Here is a 21,844-nt window from a genome sequence, read left to right on the forward strand (position 1 = left end):
CACACAACCTGCTCGTTTCCCGACCTCTCTTTGCCTCAGTTTCCTCATCTGTAAAATGATATTTATAGTACTTACTTCTTGGGTTTAGTGCTAGGATTAAATGTGCTAATACAAGTAATGTGTGTCTAGAACAGCACGTGATGTACAATAAATGCTTAATGCTGACGATTGCTAGCACTGCTTGTTTTTATTATTGCTAGTTTATTGTTATTTATTATTGCCAGTTATTGCCTTGCCTTCAATGCTTTCTGGAATGAAGTGGAGGTAAAAATCAAACCAACCAAACAAATGTTTCTCTTCTTCCTCCCACCAGCCCCCTGTCCCCTCCCCTTTCTAAAAGGAGCACTTGGCTTTGAGGTCTGATCCCCCAACCACATGGCCTGCTCTAATTTCCCAGGCTCTAATCTGCTCCTGGCTCCTAATGATGCAGCTGGTAATAGGATTGTGGCCTCCCTCCGGGGCAACCACACGGGCCATGGCCGTGGGGCTGGCAACTAGCGCTTAGCAACCCTGACCACCTGCCGGCTGAGGAGCCAGAGCCCCCAGCCAGGACCCTGTGCCCGGGCTGGCCTCCTGTGCATGGAATGGTGCTGTGCCCTGGGCCAGCAGGCTGGGCTCGCCATGGTGCTGTGTGCCATCCTGGCACGAGGGCGGGATGTGTGCCGGCGGAATGGACTGCTCATCCTGTCTGTGCTCTCTGTCACCGTGGGCTGCCTCCTCGGCTTCTTCCTGAGGACCCGGCACCTCTCACCACAGGTCAGCCATGCGGGGCATCACGGGTCCCCATCTCGGAGGGCTGGGTGGGCCTGAGGAATCTGGGGGTCACATTCCCACTCTGTGGCTCCCTGATGACATGACAGTGGGTCACTTTGCCTCCCTGGGTCCCAGTTTTCTCCTCTGTAAAGTGGGTGTGATAAACGCATTGCAGGACTAGAGTGAGAGAGGAAGTGGCTTCACACCAGCATCTCCAGGTGAAAGAGAGGTAAGGATGCCTTCTTGGAAAAACCACAGGCTAAGAGCTGTAGGGGAGGGAAGAATGGGATCCTATAAGCATGCAAAGCAGGCATCAGAGAATCCCTCCTAAAGCAGCTCATGGGCAGAGAGCCGGAATGGGCATTCTAGGCAGAGGTAACAGCAGAAGCAAGGCAAAGGGGCAGGAAAGGTTTGCGGGGGGCTGGGGGGGGCAGGTGGAGCAAGCTGTTCACAGCAGCTGGAACGTACGCTGTGAGGCAGGGGCTAGAGCACAGGGGCCATCAGACCTCTAGATCCCGCCACTGAGCACAGGCTTGGGGCAACCATGAGAAGCTTTGAGCAGTGATATGGTCAGACCTGAGCTTGGAGACATCCCTCTGAGTGGAGGATGGGGTAGGGGCGGGACTGGCAGGGGGCAAGGTGAGGGGTGAGACATGACAGTGGGGATGAGCAGGGCAGATCTGAGAACTGTTTCCCAAAGAGGTAGCTTCAGGATGTGGTGGCTGAGTGGATGTGGGGTTGGGGGGACAGGGAGGCAATGCAGGTCCCCAGGGTTCTGGCCTGTGTAACTGCAAGGGTGACGATGCCTTGCCTGGGGAAGGGCCCTCTTTTCACTTAGCGCTCGTCTCATGCGGGAGATGGAGGGACACTCATGCTGTCGAAGGCAAAACTTTTCTAACACTGTTAAACGGTAAGGAGGACTTTATTCAGGACTACTGTGATAGGTGTTAAGACTATGACGACAGGGGAGAGTGATCAGGAGCAACTCAAATACGGCAACTGCAGCTGGGGATTTAGAGCCAATGAGCATAGTGAGGTCAGTGACTAGAAAATTACTAAGAGGAGACATCAAGGATAGGGGAGGGGAGTCTTGCTAAACCCACTAACAAGATCTCTGTTGAAGGCAGAGTCGGGGGGATTCTCACTAAATTGACTTAGCAGGGTTTTTGCTACAAATGGGTGAAGCAGGACAAAGAAAGGATGAGGCTTAGTTGAAAAGAGGGCTCAGAATGGCCGGTCTAAAGTTTGGTCAAGGAGAGTTTTTGTCAGTGGGCTCCTGGAAGATTCCTTATTTCATAATATTCCTCTTCCTGCAGTTCAGTGATATCTAATATGTTCTCTACAACTGGGGCTCAAGGTATCAGATTTCGTCTTCCATTAAAAGGAAAACACGCCTCTCTGGGAATCGAGCCCGCTATTACTATAGTTATACTGTTAAGGTGCTGTCAGTTATTTAGGGAGAAGCATAGACTCTGGAGTCAGAAGAACCCTGGACTTGGACTCTGCTAGTGAATGGCTGTGTGGCCCTAGGCCAACTCCTGTCTCCTTTCTGGGGCTCAGTTTCGTTATCTGTAAAATGGAGGAGGGTGGGAGTGTATGTCTGCTAGAATTGCTGTGAGGAGTAAACAAGGATTCATCAGTGCCTGGATACAGCAGGTGCTTAGTGAGTGTTACTTTACTCCTCCCTCCCTTACCCACCTGTCCAAGTCCTACCAACGTCAAGAACTGCCTCATAGATCCCGTATCTTATGAAAATTCTTCCAGACCTACCCACATCTGCCCACTCCACTCCCACACTCACCCCATGCTCATCCCTCCACTGGAACCCAGCTGCTGGAGGTCTTGCTTCAGAGCTGTTTCTTCAGAGTCTATTTCTCCCATCAGCCTTTGACTTGCCGACTATCACATGGGCTTTCTTGAACCAAAAGGTGAGCCTAGCTCAGTGTCACAGAGAAAGCCCTCAACTAATGTCTGAATTAAATTGGCAACAGCACAAACAATTTGCAAGCCATTTTCTTTAATTTTCCTCAGCAACTAAAATATATTTCTTGCAGGAAGATTATTCTGTGAAAACAAATTGGAATGCCTATTCTTAAAAGCCAAACTCATCTGGCGCCTCCTTTGCCAAAGCTGCCTTCCCCATCTGTTTGGAAGCGCTAACGTGTTCTGGTCTGGATTAACCTGCCAGATAAATTGAAGGAAGGATGTGGAGTCTTAGAACAATTACTTGTCAGGAATTGGCTTTCTCAGCATCGTATTTTGAAATCCAGGAGTTGTTTATTTGATCTCTGCTTGTGACTCAGAAACCAAACCCTTCTTATTTTGTAAGCTTATGCAACAAGGCAAAAATCATAAACAATATGCAAAATGGTCGAAAGTCCTATTTGTGAAAAGAACTTACAAAATCACAAGATTTATCTTTGGAAATGAGTATCTCATTTAAAAATATAGATCATTTTGAGAGTTCCAGTTAAACCATGATGAATTTATAATTGCACCCATTTTTCTTTCCGTCCTGGGATACCACTAAAATTGTAGTAATGGAATTGTTTAAAAATATAAACCCCCCAAAACAAAGACAATACAAACGGAGACAACTGAGAAAAGAAGTCGAGGAATTACAATAATTCCTGGATGGGAAGTGGATAGAGTTGAATGATCTCATTTAGTAGAGCACAGAAAGCTGAAATCTTTTGTCTGTAGAAGCAGAATGACAGCAGATACCACCTGAGTTTGTCTTGGAGAACTCCAGAAGGGCTCTGGACCTGAAAGTGCAAGGCACTGCAGGAGGCAAGGGTTAAGCATGCAGCTGAAATCAGGGACGTTGGTTAGAATTTTGTAACTGGAGCAGTTCGACCCCTAGGTCCCTTATAGTTCATGTAATCAGGGGACCCCTCATCCACTATCTCTATCCCCCTGCCTGTCCCAAGGAACCAGAGAAGCTTGACTTAGGGATGTTAGGCCCACCTGTAAGCGTTGGGGGAGGGGAGGTGGTGAGGCGCATGCTTCAGGTGAATTAGTGGACATCTGCATCTTGAGCGTGGGGTCCCCATAAGACTGCTGTCAGCTGGGCTTAGGCACAGCCCCATCCCCCCACCTCCCACCCCACACACAGCCAGAGGCAGGAAGGGACTTCTCTCACTGAAGCCTCAGAGGAAAGATCTCCAAATTCTGCTGTGAAGGGGAATCCTCCCCATCCCACCCTCCCCCCAGTGAAAAAGCTACATCTTCACCTGTTAGCCTTCCTTGAGGAGCCATCAGTTGACAAGTCCCACTCATGCACACAGCAGTTTAGTGTGTCACACATATACACAAGCAGAAGCCGAAGACCAAACGAACAGAACAATAGGTCTCTAATGAAGCAGAGGCAATGCAGGGAGTAGAAGAAAACTCTTAAAACCTTTCCTCAAGTTCTTTGAAGATATGAGAGAAGGTACAGTGACCATAAAATAGAACAGGATGCAAAAAGAAGAAACGATTCGAGAACAAGAAAGAACTTTGGGAAATTAAAAATAGATGAGCCAAGATAAAAATATCAATAGCTGGGATAAAGCTGCAGAAATCTCCCAGAAAGTAAAACAAAATGAGCTAAAAATAGGAAAATATAAGAAAATTAGAATGTCTAACATTCAACTTACTAAGAAGAGTTTTAAAGAGAGCTAACAGAAAAGAATGGAGAGAAAAATTTCACAGAGAAAGCAAGAACATTTCTCTGAAGTAAAAGGTATGCACAGCACTATGAATTTTTTAAAAAGAAAGGAGAAAAATCTCATGCCATGGTGTGTCATCATGAAAAGTACAGAAAAACTGGAGATAAATAGGTGATCCTAAAATGGTTCCGAGGGAATAAACTGGGTCTAATGTAAAGAATAGGAAGTGGGCTTCCCTGTTGGCACAGTGGTTGAGAGTCCACCTGCCAATGCAGGGGACACGGATTCGTGCCCCGGTCCGGGAGGATCCCGCATGCCATGGAGCGGCTGGGCCCGTGAGCCATGGCCGCTGAGCCTGCACATCCAGAGCCTGTGCCCTGCAACGGGAGAGGCCACAGCAGTGAGAGGCCTGCATACCACAAAAAAAAAAAAGAAAAAAAAATAGAATAGGAAGTAAGATTGGCTCCCAACATCTTAAGCAACACTGGAATCTAGAAGACAAAGAGGAAACACCTTTGAAGTTTGGAGGGGAAATTCTTTAAACTAAGAGTCTTATATATAGCCAATCTATCATCAGAGTTAAAGCTAGAATAAAAACATTTTTACTATGTAAGACTCAGAAGTTTCTCTCCCATTCACACTTACTAGGAAGCTACCAAAGGAGATATTCCAGCAAAACAAAGAAGTAAGCCAAGAAGGCAAGCGATCCAGGAAAGAAGGGTTCCAATGTGGGAAAAAGTCCCAGAATGACAGCGAAGAAGAGACCCATGACAACCACTGGGCCTAGAGAGCAATCTGTCCAACCTGGAACAAGAGGATGGAGAGCTCTTGCATTGAGGTCCCAGGGGCCTAGAAACGGACCTATGTGTTTGAGTATATAGAAAATACTATTGTTAGACATTTAAAAAGCAATGCTAAAACACTTGGAAGAAATTAATGAGTGGCTCACAGAAAACAAGGTAAATGAAAAATCAACTCTTAACTACAGGGCAAAACTGAAGGTTGTACAGAAAGGAGGCATGGTTGGCTCAACAGTGAGCAATATTTTGTGATCAAAATATTTTAAACCTTGACAATTAGTTTAACCAAAAATTGATATAATGGTGAAATGGTAGGAGGAAAAAAGGAGTAAGAATTAAGTCCTCATCTGTCATGGCAGGGAAGTTAATAGATGTCAAAAAGATATATCTCGAAATAGCATTATAACCATATTATTTACAAATAACAATACTAAAGAAAAAACAGCTAGAGGAGTTGGGGATGGTCACTCCTGGGAAGTTGGGGTTAAGCATAGAGATGGGCGAGGAATGGCTGCCTTTTTATCATTATAGTGCTATCTAAATTAAAGAAGATACACAGGGATTAAAATTAATTAAAAAAACATAGCCACAATGGGTAAATTTTTAAAAGTTGATTTTTCTGGTGTGTTGGAAATGGTAATAGAAGGGGACTAGGAGGCCTGTTTTCCGGTCCTGCACTGTCACTAACTCACTCTGCGGGCAAATCACCTCCCTCTCCTGGCTCAGCTCCCTCATCTGTAAAATGTGTTGTCAGCTGAACTAGGAGATCTGTAAAACCCCTTCTCAGCACCAACATTCTATAATTTGCGACTTTTCAAAGCATCAGGCCAGTAACCAAGGGTTATGTTTGGCTTTGTGTTTAAAAAAAAAAAAGTTACAAGTACAAAAATTTAAGTCAGATGGTGTTTGCAAGTCCATGTACTGGCCTCACCCAGAAGCTTACCCTCTGAGGAAAGTGGACTCAAGCTAGCATTGCCAGAAATAGCAAAACTGAACTAAGTTAAATGTAAAAATTTTAAAAGAGCACATCCAGTTAAATTTGAATTTCGGATAAACAACAAATAATTTTTAGTATAAGTAAAGAGCCAATATTTGTTGTTTATCCGAAATTCAAACTTAACTGGGCTTTGGGGTACCTTCCTCTTCCGCTGTTAGGTTCCAGTCATGTGACCGGTTACTCTGGCGACAGCTGACTGGACAAGGACTTGGCGCACTAATCCAAGGGCCGGCAGATAGGCTGGAACCAGCAGCCCATGAGGAAGCCCGATGCAGGAACTCTGCCCAGTAAGGGCTCTTTAATATTGAGAATGGTGTCTCACAAACCAATCCGATTCTCTCTTTCAACATTTTAAATGGGAGCCCTGCTTCAAGGGTCGGGTAAGAATTTACGAAAGTGTGGGGCGAGGGAAGCCAGTACAGAAGGGAAACTGACTCAAAAATGCTGTTTACGAGTCAGTCTTTTCATCAAGTAGACTGACAATTCCTCCAGTGCAGGAACTGTGCCTAATTCACTCTTGGGTGCCCAGTACGATGCCTGCCAAAGTATGGGCTGAATGAATGTGTGAACAGTACGCAGCCCTGCCCTCTCGCCACTTATCATCTGTTACCTGAGACCGATTTGTAGCAAGGCTAGGCAGGTGAATGGTGAAAAGGTGGGGGAGAGCTGTTATCTACTGTGATTACTGACCATTTACTCTCACCCAGACCCTCTGCCAAGTGCTTTATGTGCATCCTCTCATTTAAGCCTCCCAGTGGCCCTATGAAGCGGTTATTACCCTCGTGTCACAGATGAGAAAAACTCAGAGAGGCCGAGGAACTTGCTTAAGGCCACGGCTACTTCTAGGGGGCCAAGGTTAGAATCCAAGTCTGCTTGGCTCCAAAGCCAGTGTTTTCTCCATGGACTGTGCTGTCCATGGGCTAGACAGGAGAATACGGATGAAATGGTGCTTTGAAGATTGTAAAGCAACTGTGAAGTCTGTACTACCTGCTATAACCCCAGCCTCTGCTGTGTTTTCAGGAAATTAGTTACTTCCAGTTTCCCGGAGAGCTCCTGATGAGGATGTTGAAGATGCTCATCCTGCCACTGGTGGTCTCCAGGTGAGGGGCGGGTGCTCGGCTGGGAGGTCTGGGGTGGGATCGCAGGAAGAGGATTCTGTACGGATTCTGTAGGTGCCTCCTCCTGCTGTGGGCAGATGGACTGCAGGCTCTCGGTGGTGTGACTCTGGGGGCTTCATGGGGCGTAGATTGTGGCACAGGCTCTGGAGTCTGGGTCATTCAGTGACACCAGTTGTGTCAGTCCCATTCGGTGGACATCTGAGTGACTTGAGTAAGTGATTTGGAGTCCTAGGACGTGACCTGACTCCAGGGTAGCTCGGGGCCAGGGAGCTCACACACTGTTCCCAGGGAGAGGCTCTTTGTGGTGAATGCAGCAAGACATGAGGGAAAAGATGACCTTGGAGATGATCACGAGGTGATATCCTGGCTCAACTGTGTGCTGTACTGGCTGTGGAAACTTGGACAGGTCAGACTTCTCTGAGCCTCCGTTTCCTCATCTGTAAAATGATAATAGTAACACCTACTCCAAAAGGTTGCTGCGAGGACTGTAGGAGGCTATCTATTTGCTAAACGTTCAGGGGCTAATCACAGGGTATGAGGGCAGACAGGTGGGAGATGAAGTTGGAGGATGGGTTCTTGCTTGATCATGAAAGACCTTGAATGCCAGGCTAAAGAATTCAGTCTTGGGGCTTCCCTGGTGGCGCAGTGGTTGGGAGTCCGCCTGCCGATGCAGGGGACACGGGTTCGTGACCCGGTCCGGGTGGATCCAACGTGCCACGTAGTGGCTGGGCCCGTGATCCATGACCACTGGGTCTGCTCGTCACATACCGCAAAAAAAAAAAAAAAAAAATTCAGTCTTTACCCACTAGGGTGGGGCCACAGCAAATCCTTGGAGGTCACCTGGTCTCTACTACTGGTGTGCTGGTGACCTTGGACAAGCCCCTGGTCCTCTCTAGGTCTCAGATTTTCCAGATATGCAATGAGTTGGCGGCTCCAGATGGTGTCTAAGAGCCCTTTGCTCTGAGACCGTGGGTTTGGAATCCTCACTTCCCAGGACTTGTGCGCAGGGAGGGAAGTGGACAAGCCTCTGAGTCCTGGGGGACGTACTGGGCTCTGTCCCCTGGGACAGGGTCGTCAGCCTTCTCAGCCTCCCTGCTGAGAACCCTAATCCTTTCCCTCTAGGGTGGTGGAGATAATGCTCCCCCCGGCCCGGGAGGCCAGGTAATGGTGCTTTCTGCTGCCCCCAGGAGGCCTTGTTAAGCTCAGTTCAGCTTTGTGCAGGCAGCAGTTGGGTCTCTCAGGACTCAGCCTTCAACGCTCTGCTGAAAGGCCACCTCCCTCCAGAAGCTTTCCCTGACTTCTCAACCCACTTCTGTGGTTGTCTCCTCTTCATGCATCTTTTGAGTCATTCACTGAGTCAGGGAATCTGTCAAGGTCACCGGTAGGCTCCATATTGCTAGACCCAAAGGACACTCCGAGTTCTTGTTCTGCGTGACCTGTCCACAGCAGTTGATACAGCAGTTGGTCACTCCTTCCCTCTTGAAACACTCCTCCCTATGGCCTTACACTCTCCGGCTTTGTCTGCTCCCTGCCCCCCCAGCCGAGTTTCTCTCTCTCTACTCAACCTCTGAACGTTGTAGTTTCTCAGGCCTTTTCTCATCTGTCCTCACGGCTTTAACATACCACCTACAAGTCCAGCCCTTCCAAATATAGATCTCCCTCCCCAACCTCCCCTCTGTGTGCCACTCAAACTACCTACCTGACATTGCCACTTGATGTCTCACGAGGATTTGTTTAGCGTAACCAACTTGAGATTTTACCCGCAAACCAGTTCCGTCTCCTGTTTTCTGCTTGTCAGTAAGCGGCAATTCCATCTACCCAGTTATTCAAGCCTCCGTATTTATTCTCTTCCCCCACCCCCAGCTCTTCCATCAGCGACTCCAGCTGATTCTTCCCCCCAACTAGAACCCAGCATCACCCCTACCACAGGGCAGACTCCACAGTGACCTCACTGGTCTCCTGGCTCTGGTTTTTGTTCCCTTCCCATCTGTTCTCCACCTGATGGCCAGAATGATCTTGTGAAAAGCCAAGCGGGCCATGCCATTCATTCACCTAAAACCCTTCAGTGGCTCCCATGGCATTTAGAATAAACCCTCGCATCCTTAACGTAACTTTGGAGGCCCTGCAGGATCCTCCCTGCCTGTGGCCCACCTCATGTCATGCCTCATTCACTCCAGTCCCCTGACCTCTTAGTTTCCTAAGGAGACCAAACCCTTCCTCCGTCTCAGGGTCTCCACACATGCTGTCCCTTCTGCCTGGAGCACGCTTCCTCGTCTTCCCCTTCCTCTTCCTTTAGATCTCAACTTCCGTGTCACCGCCTTAGAAAGACCCTCCCAACCTGTCCCCCTTCACCGCCACCTTCACTCTCCCCCAGCATATGCCCACTTCCTTTTCCTGCACAGCACTTATTTTGTACTGTTATTCTATATGGATTCAATTGTTAACTTATCTTCCACTGGACTGTAAGCTCTGTGAAGGCAGATACAATACTCTGTTAAGGTTCCACTGTGGCCTTCACACCAAATGCCTGGCTCATCATAGGTGCTCATTAATACTTGCCAAGTGGATTAATGAATTCAGCAATCATGCACTGTGCTTTCTGGTACATGGCCCTGCCCTGGGAGACTGATGAGAAAATTAATAATCACATGACAGCCAAGTAAGCGTGTCGATGCAGGAAGCACAGGACTCTTTTTTGTTGTTTCCCTTTTTCCCAGTTGTATTGCAATATTGTGAGGCAGCTTGATCATCCTTTATTGTGCTTTTTGTTTATTTATTTATTTATTTTTGGCTGCATTGGGTCCTTGTTGCTGCGCGCGGGCTTTCTCTAATTGCGACAAGCAGGGGCTACTCTTCATTGCGGTGCGTGGGCTTCTCATTGCCGTGGCTTCTCTTGTTCCGGTGGGCGGGCTTCAGTAGTTGTGGCTCGCAGGCTCTAGAGCGCAAGACTCGGTAGCTGTAGCACACAGGCTTAGTTGCTCCGCGGCATGTGGGATCTTCCCGGCCCAGGGCTCAAACCCGTGTCCCCTGCATTGGCAGGTGGATTCTTAACCACTGCACCGCCAGGGAAGTCCCAATCGTCCTTTATTGTTGACCTTACTTACTGCCAGGGCGTTGCCTCTTACTCAGAACTGCAATGCCTCCAAGGCAGAGGCCCTTGAGTAGACCCTGGAGTCAGACAGACCTGGGTTCCTATCCTGGCCCTGCCATTTCCTTGCTGTGTGACCTTGGGCAAGTTATTTAACTTAAAATCCTGAAGTCAGAGTCAAAGGCCTGGGTCCCAGACCTGCTTCTCCCCAAATCACGTTATCCTGGGGCAAGCACCCTCACCTTGAGTCTCAGTTTATTCAGGTTACCTAGTGACTTTGGGCCCATCCAGCTCTCTGGGTCCTGGCTCTGAAAGGTTTGGTCTCTCACCACCAGACTCAAGTGCTTTCTCTTGGCTGGAAATGAAATGTGGTATTAACTTGAGAAAAGCCAGTGTGTGCTCATATGTTTCATTTGTTTATTATACAATTTCGGCTGGTTCAAAGCAACCGTGTCACTGAAAAACGGAAGTGCTTTAAAACTTCCCTACTAAGGGAGAATTAAACCTTCTTGGGGGAAAATGACACATTTCTGAGCTCCAAACCGCTCCATCCCTGAACCCTCATTCCTTTAGCTTCAACTGGTCTATAATTCATCCGTGCATCCGTCCATCCGTCCATCCATCCATCCATCCATCGCTCACGGTCACCTGATCTCTTGCTCCTGGCCAGCCCAGGGCGGGGCATCCCTATCCTCAAGGAGCAACCACTCTGGTGTGGCGGTTGTCACTCTGGACAGAGCAGAGTCACCAAAGCTACTTTGGAAATTCAGACACCATGTCTCCTGCCGGGCCTACTGAACCAGAACTGCCAAAGGGCCCAAACAGGTTTAAAAGCTCCACAAGTGTTCTAATGGTTTGAAAAGAAACCCTGATGTCTTGGGATCAGGGCTTCTGGCTGGATAGCTAAAGAGCCTGGCATGAGCACTGCTGCTTTTCAGTCCCCAGGGCCCCCAAGCTGTACCCGCCACCAGGAGACAGAGGTTTCCTGCAGTGTAAATTGCTCCAGGGCAGTGAGAGGATACACGTCAAGGCACGTTTGCTTCAGTTCCGATAACCTGCAAGCCTGGGTCCCAAAGCCTGGCACCCATGACTCTAAGTGCTCCCACCTCTTCCAGTAGAACCTGCCACCCTTCCCTATGCCAAGCCTCTGGCATCAGGCTGGTCACCTCATTAGCCTCTAAGCGTGCCACATACCACCTCTGTTCATGCTGCTCCCCTCCCACGAACGCCCTCTTAATTAGCTAAGTCCCCCTCTGTGTTCAAGACCTAGATCAAGTTTCTTCCGTGAAATCCTCCCAGCTCTTCATTTACTGATAACTAGTGATGATGACCTGTCTCCATCGCTGATGCTGCTTTTAACCCTGGATGGACACAGTGTTGTTAGTTAAATGAATTCACACTCACAGCTGGCACACCACACTATGGGGAACAGACACCATTTTTTGCACAGTAGTGACATAGAAATAAATTAGCATTCTCATCTGGACTAGCCACTCATGCTGCTGAGCAAGAAGTGGCCCTGCCAATGGGCAGAACCAGTCGCCATGACCCCTCTCTGGAGAAGAGCCATGTGCACTGCTGTATTTTTATGTGAGATACTGGGAGGGGGTCAGTTCATTTCCCCCTTGTCCTTCACACTAACCTCTTCCTGGTGGTCAGCGTAACAGATTTTTGCAGGAGATGGAAATCTAATAGACAAGCAGAGAGAGAGGATGAGATGTAAAGAAGTATGGGCGGTAACGGTGGGGTTGATGCGAGGGGAGAGAAGACCTGTGCCTGCCTTGGAGGGTCTCACCATCCGCAGGGAGACAGCCACAGAGCCACTTTGTTCCAGAGAACGGAGCCCCAGGGGGAGGGAGGTGGGGCTTGTGGCCTGGGTTAGAGCCCAACTCAGTCATTCTTCCCACAATCTGACATCTTCCAACTCGTGGGCCTCTTTTTTCTAGAATCCACTCCAAACCAGCCCCCAGCCTGACCGCCTCCTCAGACAGGCACACGCAGTCCAGCAGAGGGCCACCTATCCTTGGCCAGTCGTGGCTTTGTAAGGCACAATGAGGGGGGTGAGCAGGTAGCAGAGGTTCCAGGGGAAGAACAGGGTCTCAAGTCACTCACTAGATGTGTGAACTTGACCAAGTCTCTTAGCATCTGAGCCTCAGTGACCTTATCAGTAAAATGGGAAGAACACCTCCATCCCTCGCAGGGTTATTCTGAGAATGAAATAAGATAATGCATTTGAAGCACCCAGCATAGCTCCTGATACATCACCAGTCTTCTCCAAGGCCCAGATGAGACGTTTCATGAAAACCTCTACCTCTGTTTGTTCTCTCAGCAGGCAGCCCCTTGGGGTGACCTCTTCCTTCCTCATGCTCCTTTAGCACCTGCAGCTTGTCACTTCCTCTAGAAAGTCTCCCTTGACTCACATATGCTTGGGTGCTCCCTCAACATTGATACAGGTACAGTGCATGTAGCACTCCTCCATCTGAGTCCTGCACATCTGTGTTCACAGCCGCCTTTGCAGGGGCATGGACCACACGTCTCCATACTGCACATTGTCACCTTGCCCAGAACCATTCCCCATGCCATGATCGTCAAAGCCTCCTCATTTTCCATGAATTCCTAGTTCTTACTGCCTCTTGATTTTCTCTGCCCTCACATTCCTACAAGCAGTCATGAGGCACAGCCCTTGCCAGTTTCCCATTCAAGTATATTTCCCTTGCTTCAAGCAGTTCCTAAATTTTGCAACTTCACCAACAGTTGGGAGCAAGATCACAGGTGAGGATCACATCTAGAAGTGTAAGCCTTTCAGCCGTCTCTTGGTTCTTTCTTCCTCTCTCTGTATATTAGCTATCTATTGCTGTGTAACAAATTACCACAGACTTAGTGACTTAACACCATTTACTATTTACCAATTTCCATGGGTCAGAAGCCCAGGCATGGCTTAGTTGGATCCTCTGCTCAGAGTCTCACAAGGCTGCAATCAAAGTGTCATCTGGGCTGTGTTCTCATCTGAAGGCTCAGCCAGGGAAGAATCCACTTCCAAGCCCATTCAGGTTCTTGGCAGAAATGATTTCCTTGTTAAAGGCTATCAACTGGAGTCCACCCTCGGGTCCTAGAGGCTACCTGTAGTACCCTACCTTCTGGCCATCTCCAAAGGCAGTTCCCAACATGGCTCTTTGCTTTGTCAAGGCCAGGAGGAGGATCCTCTCTCTCCAGTCTTCTAAGACAAAGTCTTATATAACATAATCACGGGAGTAATATCCATCACCTTTGCCATATTCTATTAGAAGCAAGTCACAGATCTCACCCACACAGGGAGGGGGATTACAGAAGGGCATGGATCACTGGGGGTCACCTTAGGGTGTGTCCACCTCTTTTCTCTCTCCACACCTTCCTTCTCTCTACCCTTCTACCAAGACCAGCCAAAAATAGTGCCTTCCTTGTCTGTATAAGTCACCTCCACTCATGCCCTGTTCCTGGAGTGGGGTTAGGTGGACGTGTTGCTCAGCTTCTTGTCCAAGTGGCTCATCAAGGAATTTCTTCTGAACCCCCTTACCATAAAAAGAATCCTGAAGAATTTGAATTCACCTCTTTCTCAGGGACATCAAGGGTCTGGTACATAGTACGTGCCTAAGAACTGCTTATTAAATAAATAAAGAGCAGTGGAAGGAAAGTTGAGGCAGAATTCAGGGAAGTTTTATGACCTTCATTTGAAATGACCCCTGGAGGATGATTAGGAGTTGTCTTTTTTTAAAGGTTGGTACTTTAAAAAGTTATATAAGCAAATTACGAACATTGTGGATAACAACAACAAAAAATCCCATCATTCCACAACCCTAATTCTGCCACTGTTCTTATTCCTGTAAATGTTTGTTCTTGTCATTCTTAGTAGTGAATTCACTAGGCCCAGGGTGTGGTCCTTGGCTGACTGGTTCAGAAGCTCAACCTCATCCGAGTCCCTGAGCTGGTCAGGGCTGTTCTCTGATGCTAACAAGAGGCAACCAAATAAACCAAATGCCAATTTATTCATCCACAGAGATATATACAGTTGCCAAGGAGGACGGATGCACACAGCCTCTGGCCAGAGCATTTCTCCCTATAGGCTCATCACTTGGGGACCCCGCTGGTTAAATCTGTTTGCTGGCAGGACAATTTAATTATTTAATGGTACAACCAGTATGAGTCCAGGTTTGCCATTTTCAGTTAGTTTCTGGGGCGCCAGGTGGTGGAGTTCCATCGTATGTGCATATAAATTTAGTGAACTCAAATACATACGCTATGAAAAAGAGAGAAAATAATTTAAAGCAGACAAGTGGCTTCCCCCATTTGAAGAGCTATGTCCAGGGTGAGTGTACCTTGGGAGAGCTGGGTCTACCTCACTCTAAGCCAGTCTCAGTTCCCAAGTGCCTTTCAGAGTGAGCATCTCCCCGTATCATTATTGTGATTCTAGGCCGTCAAGAGAGGGTTATCTGGTTTCCTTTTCACATCATGGCCGCTAAGTGTATGCTGACTGCTTCAGCTGGTGTTCACCTTGAGAAACAGCAGCCCATTACAAAACTGGGAGGAAACCTGTCTTGAATGAAATTATATACCTCCTGAACTTAACGAACAACTTAAGGGATCTTCAAGGGCAAATTTAATTATGAGTGGGTTTTGCTTTATATACTGACTTGAGAACTGAATGTGCCAAATATGGTCTCACTTCTCCTCTGCACAAGGAGGAAGCCCAGTGTCTTCCTCTTGAGGCCGGCATCCATTGGCCAAGGTCAGCTTATAAGTAGGTAAAGAGAGAACTGGAACATCTGATCTTGCCACTAGCCCTGTTGCTCTGGTTCCTTCCATATGGTGTCACTGTTGAACACAGGTCTTGCATAGTTTGGTTCAAGCCTGAACATGGCCCCTTGCAGTAACATGTCCCTGCTCAAGCCACAGGGATGCTCTGCTCTGGCCCCTAGATCATACCAAAGAGCTCAATTGTTGTTCCTCAAAGCAACCTCAGTCATGTCCTGAGCTTAGCTCCCTGGGGTTGATCCCTGAGTCCATTTTCCATCCTGGTGGGTTAGCCCTAGAGACCTTTAGTGCTGACAGACCTTGGTCATGGGCACTCTAGTATACCCTGATTCTAACTTCAAATTGCAAGGAGCAGGGGTCGGGGGTCTTAGTCTCTTTTTTCTCGGAAGGCTCCTGAGCCTCTCATGCACATTGGTGCCCCTTTCCATCACTCTACAGATCTTAAGGTCTCAAGGAGGGGTACTTCCATCAAACCGCAAATCTCTCCCTTCCCCTGGACAACGTGCGCCTTCTTGCCTGGCATTCGCCATTTGAAAAATTCTTCTAGAAACAAAATCAACTGTAAGGAGACTTGCTGTCTCTACCTTTGAACACAAAAGCCTCAGACAAAATTTAGAAAACTCTGCCTCTTGTTACGTTGGCATAGGAACTAGTAGTCTGACGATTAGGACCTGCCACGGCATTGTCATGTCCTTGAACTAGGGCCCCTCTCCCATGGGTGGTACTTGAACGGTGCTGAGTACTTTGCCAATCTCCACTCTCTTCTCTCTGCTCCACTGCTGACTGATTCCATGCCAATTATACCTTCTTTCATTAGAAAGTCAAGCCTTTGGAGCCCTCCTTTCCCATTTTCTCCCTGTAACACCACTTGTTGCTACTCTGATCCCTTTTGCTTTTAATTTATGGTTTAACCCAAAGAATACTGGCAACTTTCTGTTCTTTTAAGTTCTTGGAGGAAACCTTACTGTTACTTCTGCAAAAGTCTGTCTATCTGCTTTTTTATTTTTTTCATTCAACATGATATAAAAATGCCCATGCCACACCCTCATCTTTGTAATCACATATGACTGTTCCACTCAGAGGCTGGAGCAGAGTTTGCAAAGCCCTTTTCCTTTTACTAGACACTCAGGATGCTGCTGGATACCCTGCTGGGGCATCACTATGCCCCAGGATTCTAGATGTACCTCAGCCTCTGTTATTTACCACACTCTTCACCTGGGCCATAGAATGGACACAACGCCATCTGCAGATTTACAAAGAAATTCCCAGCAGGTGTTGTGTGTGTTGGGGCGTTTTGTCCCCACTGAGGCTGGAGTTTGCTTCTAACGTTGGGAAGTCAACTGAACCTTGTTTTCACACATCTCCAGGCAAGGGCAATGCAAGGAGCCAGGGGTGGGTCAAACCAGCATCTGAATCCAGCCGGGGCCTCCAAGTCTCCACTTGCTTTTTGCCAAACCCTCCTCTCCCCTCGTTCTTCAATTTCTTAAACCAGGCGTCATTCAAGGAAAACTGAATCCATGTGTTTGTGATTCACTGATGCTGAACATGGCAGAATGTTTTGTAAGCTCTACATTGCAGCAGAGAAATCCAAGGGCGTGTGCGGGTTAGTGTGTGAATGTGTGGTGTGGGTCTTTACATATGTGTATGTTGTGTGTGTATGTGTGTGCATGTGTATGTATTGCTTTTCTTTCTATTGTAAGAATTTTGAACTGATTTTTCTTAGAATCAGGAAGTCACGTTTGGCCAAAGAAACCCAACACTCCCTTCTCCCCCTTCCTGAGGAACTCTAGTTTGGCGGAAAGCTCCGAAACACCCACGTTCTAGCTTACTGGAGATGGTCCTGGGCCAAGCAGCCGTCGGAGTCTGCTTTGGGAGCCAGTGTGCCGGGGGCGTCCCAGGATAGACAGTAAGTGGGAGAGGGCAGGAGGAATGGGCAGCCTCGGCTTCTGCAAGCCATGGGGCAACTGTTCTTAGCAGAGCTCTGCTGACCTCTCTGATGGGAGCCCTGGGATCTCTCTTTGGCCCTATTGCCCAGTCACCAGATCGCCTTACTCATCAGGAGGGGAAACGTGGCCCAGCTGTGGGCTGCGGGTGGGATCAGACCGTCAGCCTGGTGACTGAAAAACTCCCAGATTATATCACCCATCACAGACTCCCGTGCTCTTTCCCACTTCCAGTTAGAGAATTCCTGTTCATCCTTCAAGGATCCATTCAGCAGCCCCCTCCCCTGGGAAACCTAGCCTGATTCCCAGGCCGGGCTAGACCCCGCTTCTGGCCTCTCTCAATCCCAGCCATGACCCAGGGTTTTGTGTTGTCCAGACTGCAGGTCTCTCCACCCACCTGAGGACCACAAACCCACCTCCTTCGTTTCTGGGGCCCCATAGCACACAGAGCAAGTGTTCAACGTGGGGCGTGCTGGGGACCTCTCTGAGCCTGGGGAGGTGGGTGAGGTTTTGAAAAAGCTGCTACTCTTCTCTGTGGAGACACTGCACGGAGAGGGTCTCATTTGAGTGCCTGGGGCAGGCAGGCCCAGCCAGGGCCTTTGGGGAGTAGACACCAGCAGCCCTGATGAAGGAGGGAAGGGAGGCAGGGGACCTGTGTTCCCTCTGGGTGGGGTCTTTCCCTCCCACTGGAGCAGGGCTCCTAACCATGGCGTAGTGGCACTGGTCCTAAAAACCAGTGATGGGCAGCCCAGGAAAGTCATTCCTAGCAACAGTCTGCGACCGTAGAGCAGAGTAACGGTCACCCGTGGGAACACTCTTTGCCTCTGCCATTCTTTGCCTTGTGGGAAAGAAAGGGGTAGGGGTTCCACTCACATGGATTGGGAACTGGATCGACCCTTATTACACTCAGGAACGCAGCCTTTCCAGTGGAAAGGGGTTGAGACTGGTCGATGGTCAGAAGTGAGCTCTCGGAGGGCTGCAGCTGCGGCTGATCCAGCTTTTGCTTTTGACTGAGTTCAAGCTTGTTATTATTATTATTACTTTTTTAGATGCTGGGGGTAGGAGTTTGTTAATTTATTTATTTATTTTTGCTGTGTTGGGTCTTCGTTTCTGTGCAAGGGCTTTCTCTAGGTGCGGCGAGCAGGGGCCGCTCTTCATCACGGTGCGCGGGCCTCTCACTGTCTCGGCCTCTCGTGTTGCGGAGCACAGGCTCCAGACGTGCAGGCTCAGTAGTTGTGGCTCACGGGCCCAGTTGCTCCGCGGCATGTGGGATCTTCCCGGACCAGGGCTCGAACCCGTGTCCCCTGCATTGGCAGTTAAATTCTCAACCACTGCGCCACCAGCGAAGCCCCAAGCTTGTTATTTTTGAGTTCCCAATCGATCCCCTCCCCATGCCCAGGGGCCTGGGAAGGAGAGACCTGCAGAAGGCAGTTGGGGATGCCAGGGTGACAGCACCCACCCAGGCCCATGCCTGTCTCTGTGCCGCCTCCTCCCTCTCCCACCCCACCTCCCACCCTCTGAGCCCTGCACTCACTCCCCACCTTCCTACCTGCCTCCATCCCGTGGAATCTAAAGTGGAACCAAAGAGGTTTGGTCTGTGTGGCTCCAGAGGGCAGGACTGGGCCCAGTGTGGAAATTCTCTTTCCTGGAGGCAGATTTCATACTAATAAGCATAACTAGCCCACAGTGGAGGTAGTGAGTTCTCTGTCCTCTGAGGCATGCAGTCAGAAGTGGTAGAGGACCTTCTGCCCTTGGGAGGGAGCGCTGGGACCAGATGACCCAGACCTTAGCCAAGTGAGAGTCTGGCCTCCTGCCTCAGGTCTTAGAAGGAGTTGGCTTGAGGGTGGGGCTGTGGCAGGGACAGCCGGGAAGCATAATTCGGTGCTAACGTAGCACTTGCTGTCAACTGCTGGGCCTGTCATTTGCTCAGGGGAAGAAAAAAGACCTTAATATTTGGAAGGGCTGATGAGACTCCCATGGACCCCCAGATGCCTCCATCCACTTGCCCGTCAGGTAGACTGCCTGCAGCTGCACCCAGGGACCAGCTTGGGAGAGCCTCCCTGACTAGGTCACACGAAGCCAGAGCCCAAGGATATGGCTCCTTCCTGCCTTTAACTTCCTAGTGCAGGATGTTGTGACTATGGATGTTGTCACACTAGTAGACCAAGGTTCAAATCTACTTGCTCACTGTTTGACTTTAGCAGGTTGCTTGCACACCTCCAGTGACTGTGAGTTCACTGCTTCTCAAGGTGGTCCCTTCCAGGACGGGACAGCTCTGTTTGCTAGAAAGTTATTCCTGGTGCTGAGCTGAGATCTGCTTCCCCGTGGCTTTCCGCATCCATCCCAGTGTTCCCGGGGTCTGCTCTGCTGTGCTCCACAGCCCCTGCCCTCCAAGCTGGCATCACTGTCCCCTGCCACCTACCCCAGCTGCCATCTATGGGACACACACCTCCCTCCCCTGTCCCTTTCCCAGGAGGGTCTTAACGTCAGGGCAGGTCCGTGGCCTCCTCAGCAAGCCCTCCGGGCTTCTAGCCCCACAGGCTGAGGGCCCCCCACCCCTTTGGCACCCTTATTCCCCAGTGACTCACCAAGCTGGCAGCAAACAAACCCCCAAAGTCCCCCTTCCGCGTGCTGCCACTGCGGCTCAGGCCCCCCTCCGCCCCAGAGCTTGTGCTCTCTGAGCTGTTGAAGCCAAGCATGGCTCTGCACGTGTCCGCGTTCTTCATCATGTCAGTCAGAACTGGCCTGAGGTCTGCTTGGTTCCAACTCCCTCATCCAACACATTAGCTATTCCTCCCAGCTTCCCAACCTCTACAAATCTGATCCACATGCTGTCAGTGCCCTTGGCCAAGGCATTGATAAAAACAACCAGGAAGGAGAGGGCTGAAGGGAGAGCCCCAAAGTACACCTCCAGAGACCCTCTCAGGTTCTCAGCACTCAGAAGAGGGCACTGCCTGTGGTAATCATTCCCCAAAGTTCTCAGAGGACCCGGTGTCAACTGCTTGATGTCACACGGACACACAGTGCCAGGGGCCTTTCTCTAAACCTGGCAAGGGGCCCAAGGCTGGTCCAGGTGACTTTTCCTCTGGGAACCCACAGTGGTCGCTCATGGTCATCGGAGCTCAGAAGTCACCCCTTTTCACAGCTAGTCTAGAGTTCCACCCTGGCTTAACATCACACATACACACCAGCAAATCTGCACCCAGGCCAGGCCAGGCCCTGGGCTCTGAGGGCCTAGAACTGAGCCAGATTCAGCCTTTCCCTGGAGGAGCTCACAGTCTGCTGGGGCAGGTGGTCACAGAACAGACGATGCCATCACAGAGGAGTGCTAATTATTGGAATATATTGAATACTTGCTATGTACCAGGCGCTATTCTAAACCTAGATCAATACTCACAATAAAGCATCATTATCCCCATTCTATCCTCCAGTGGAAACTGAGGCGCACAGAGGCTGAGGAACTTGCCCGAGGCTCCCAGCTAGTGAGGGCTGCGTGTAGGAGCAGCTGGGAGCTGCCTGGGCTAGTCAGCGGGCTCAGGAGGCCCTCAGAGGGAGGAAGTACCGGAGTGGAGACTAGAGAGATGCGTAGCAGCAGCAGGAGAGGATGGGAAGGTAAACCAGGGAGGGCAGGGGCAAGGGGACTGGGTTCTTTCAGTGTTCACTGCTTCGCTCAGCACGTGTTCCCGCCAGCCTGTCCTGCACCAGAGCTGGGCTGGGCCATGGGGGTTCAGGGCTGAGCATGCCGGCAGAGTGCCCTGTAAGAAACTGGGAAGCATAGGGTGCCCTGGGGAGGTAGGTGAGATCGCCGTATCACGGACGACTTCCCAGAGGAAGGATGTCTGAGCTGACCTTGGAAAGGGCAAGTGGAAATTGGTTGGGCTGGGCAGGTATGTGAGGGCTTGGGAGGTGTGGGTGGACAGTACCAGGCTAAAGGAACAACCAGCACAAAGGTGGTGCAAGGAGCAGCAGGGAGAACGGGGTGGCTGGAGAGGTGCCAGTGAGGAGGAGGAGGGTGACCCAAGGCCTTGAAGGAGCGTGGACAGTTCCTGAGGGCGAAGGGGAGCCACCAAGGACTTCAGACAGCGAGGGGCCCCCAGCAGTCTCAGCAGCCTGTCCGCCCTCCGCAGTGAAGTGTGCAGGCAGCGGTGGGTGCCTCCCGGTGTTATATGGGGTCACCATACCCACCTCAGGGGTTGGCGTGAGAACAGGTGAGGGTCAGTAGTGGCCTTTTTCTCCCTCCACTTCCCGCCCCCTGCAAGTGGAGGGGTTACCAGATGGAAACAGGCTGGGCCCAGGAACCAGCGGGCTCCCCAGTCACATCAAGCTCTTGAACCATAATCCCAGGCCCTGGGGGCGGGGCGGGGGGGGGCGTTGGCCAGATGGCTTCGGAGGGAGTCCCAGACTTCTGGGCTTCCTGAGGCGCTTTGCCAGGGCCCTCGAGGATGTGGGGGACTCCCAGGAGCACCCGGCCATCGTGGGAGTCGCGGAGGCAAGGTTACCTATTCTCGCCTCACCATGAATCACAGAGCCTGAAGGAGCATTTGAAGTCATCCTCATGAAATCTCCCACTCAGTCTGGAAGCCTTGATCTAGCCTTCCAACAGGTGGCCACCCAGCCTCCATTTGGATACCTCCAAAGATGGGGAGCTCACTGCCACAAATCTGAGGGCTGTAGCCATGGGGCAGGTCATGAACTCCGAGCATTGAA

At 49.9% G+C, this 21,844-nt stretch overlaps 1 protein-coding gene across 1 annotated transcript in view; it reads left to right on the forward strand.

The window, feature by feature from the left end:
- The first annotated feature begins 438 nt into the window (after positions 1 to 438).
- SLC1A7 (solute carrier family 1 member 7) overlaps positions 439 to 21,844 on the forward strand; it is a 46,965-nt gene continuing 25,559 nt past the window's right edge. Inside the window, exons 1-2 of the mRNA XM_007471175.1 lie at positions 439 to 756; positions 7,221 to 7,300. Of these exons, the coding sequence (XP_007471237.1) occupies positions 580 to 756; positions 7,221 to 7,300 (257 nt within the window). The 5' untranslated portion in view covers positions 439 to 579. The remainder of the gene's footprint in view (positions 757 to 7,220; positions 7,301 to 21,844) is intronic.

The sequence above is a fragment of the Lipotes vexillifer genome, unplaced genomic scaffold, assembly GCF_000442215.2.
Source record: "Lipotes vexillifer unplaced genomic scaffold, Lipotes_vexillifer_v1.1 scaffold1003, whole genome shotgun sequence".
Taxonomy (NCBI): domain Eukaryota; kingdom Metazoa; phylum Chordata; class Mammalia; order Artiodactyla; family Lipotidae; genus Lipotes; species Lipotes vexillifer.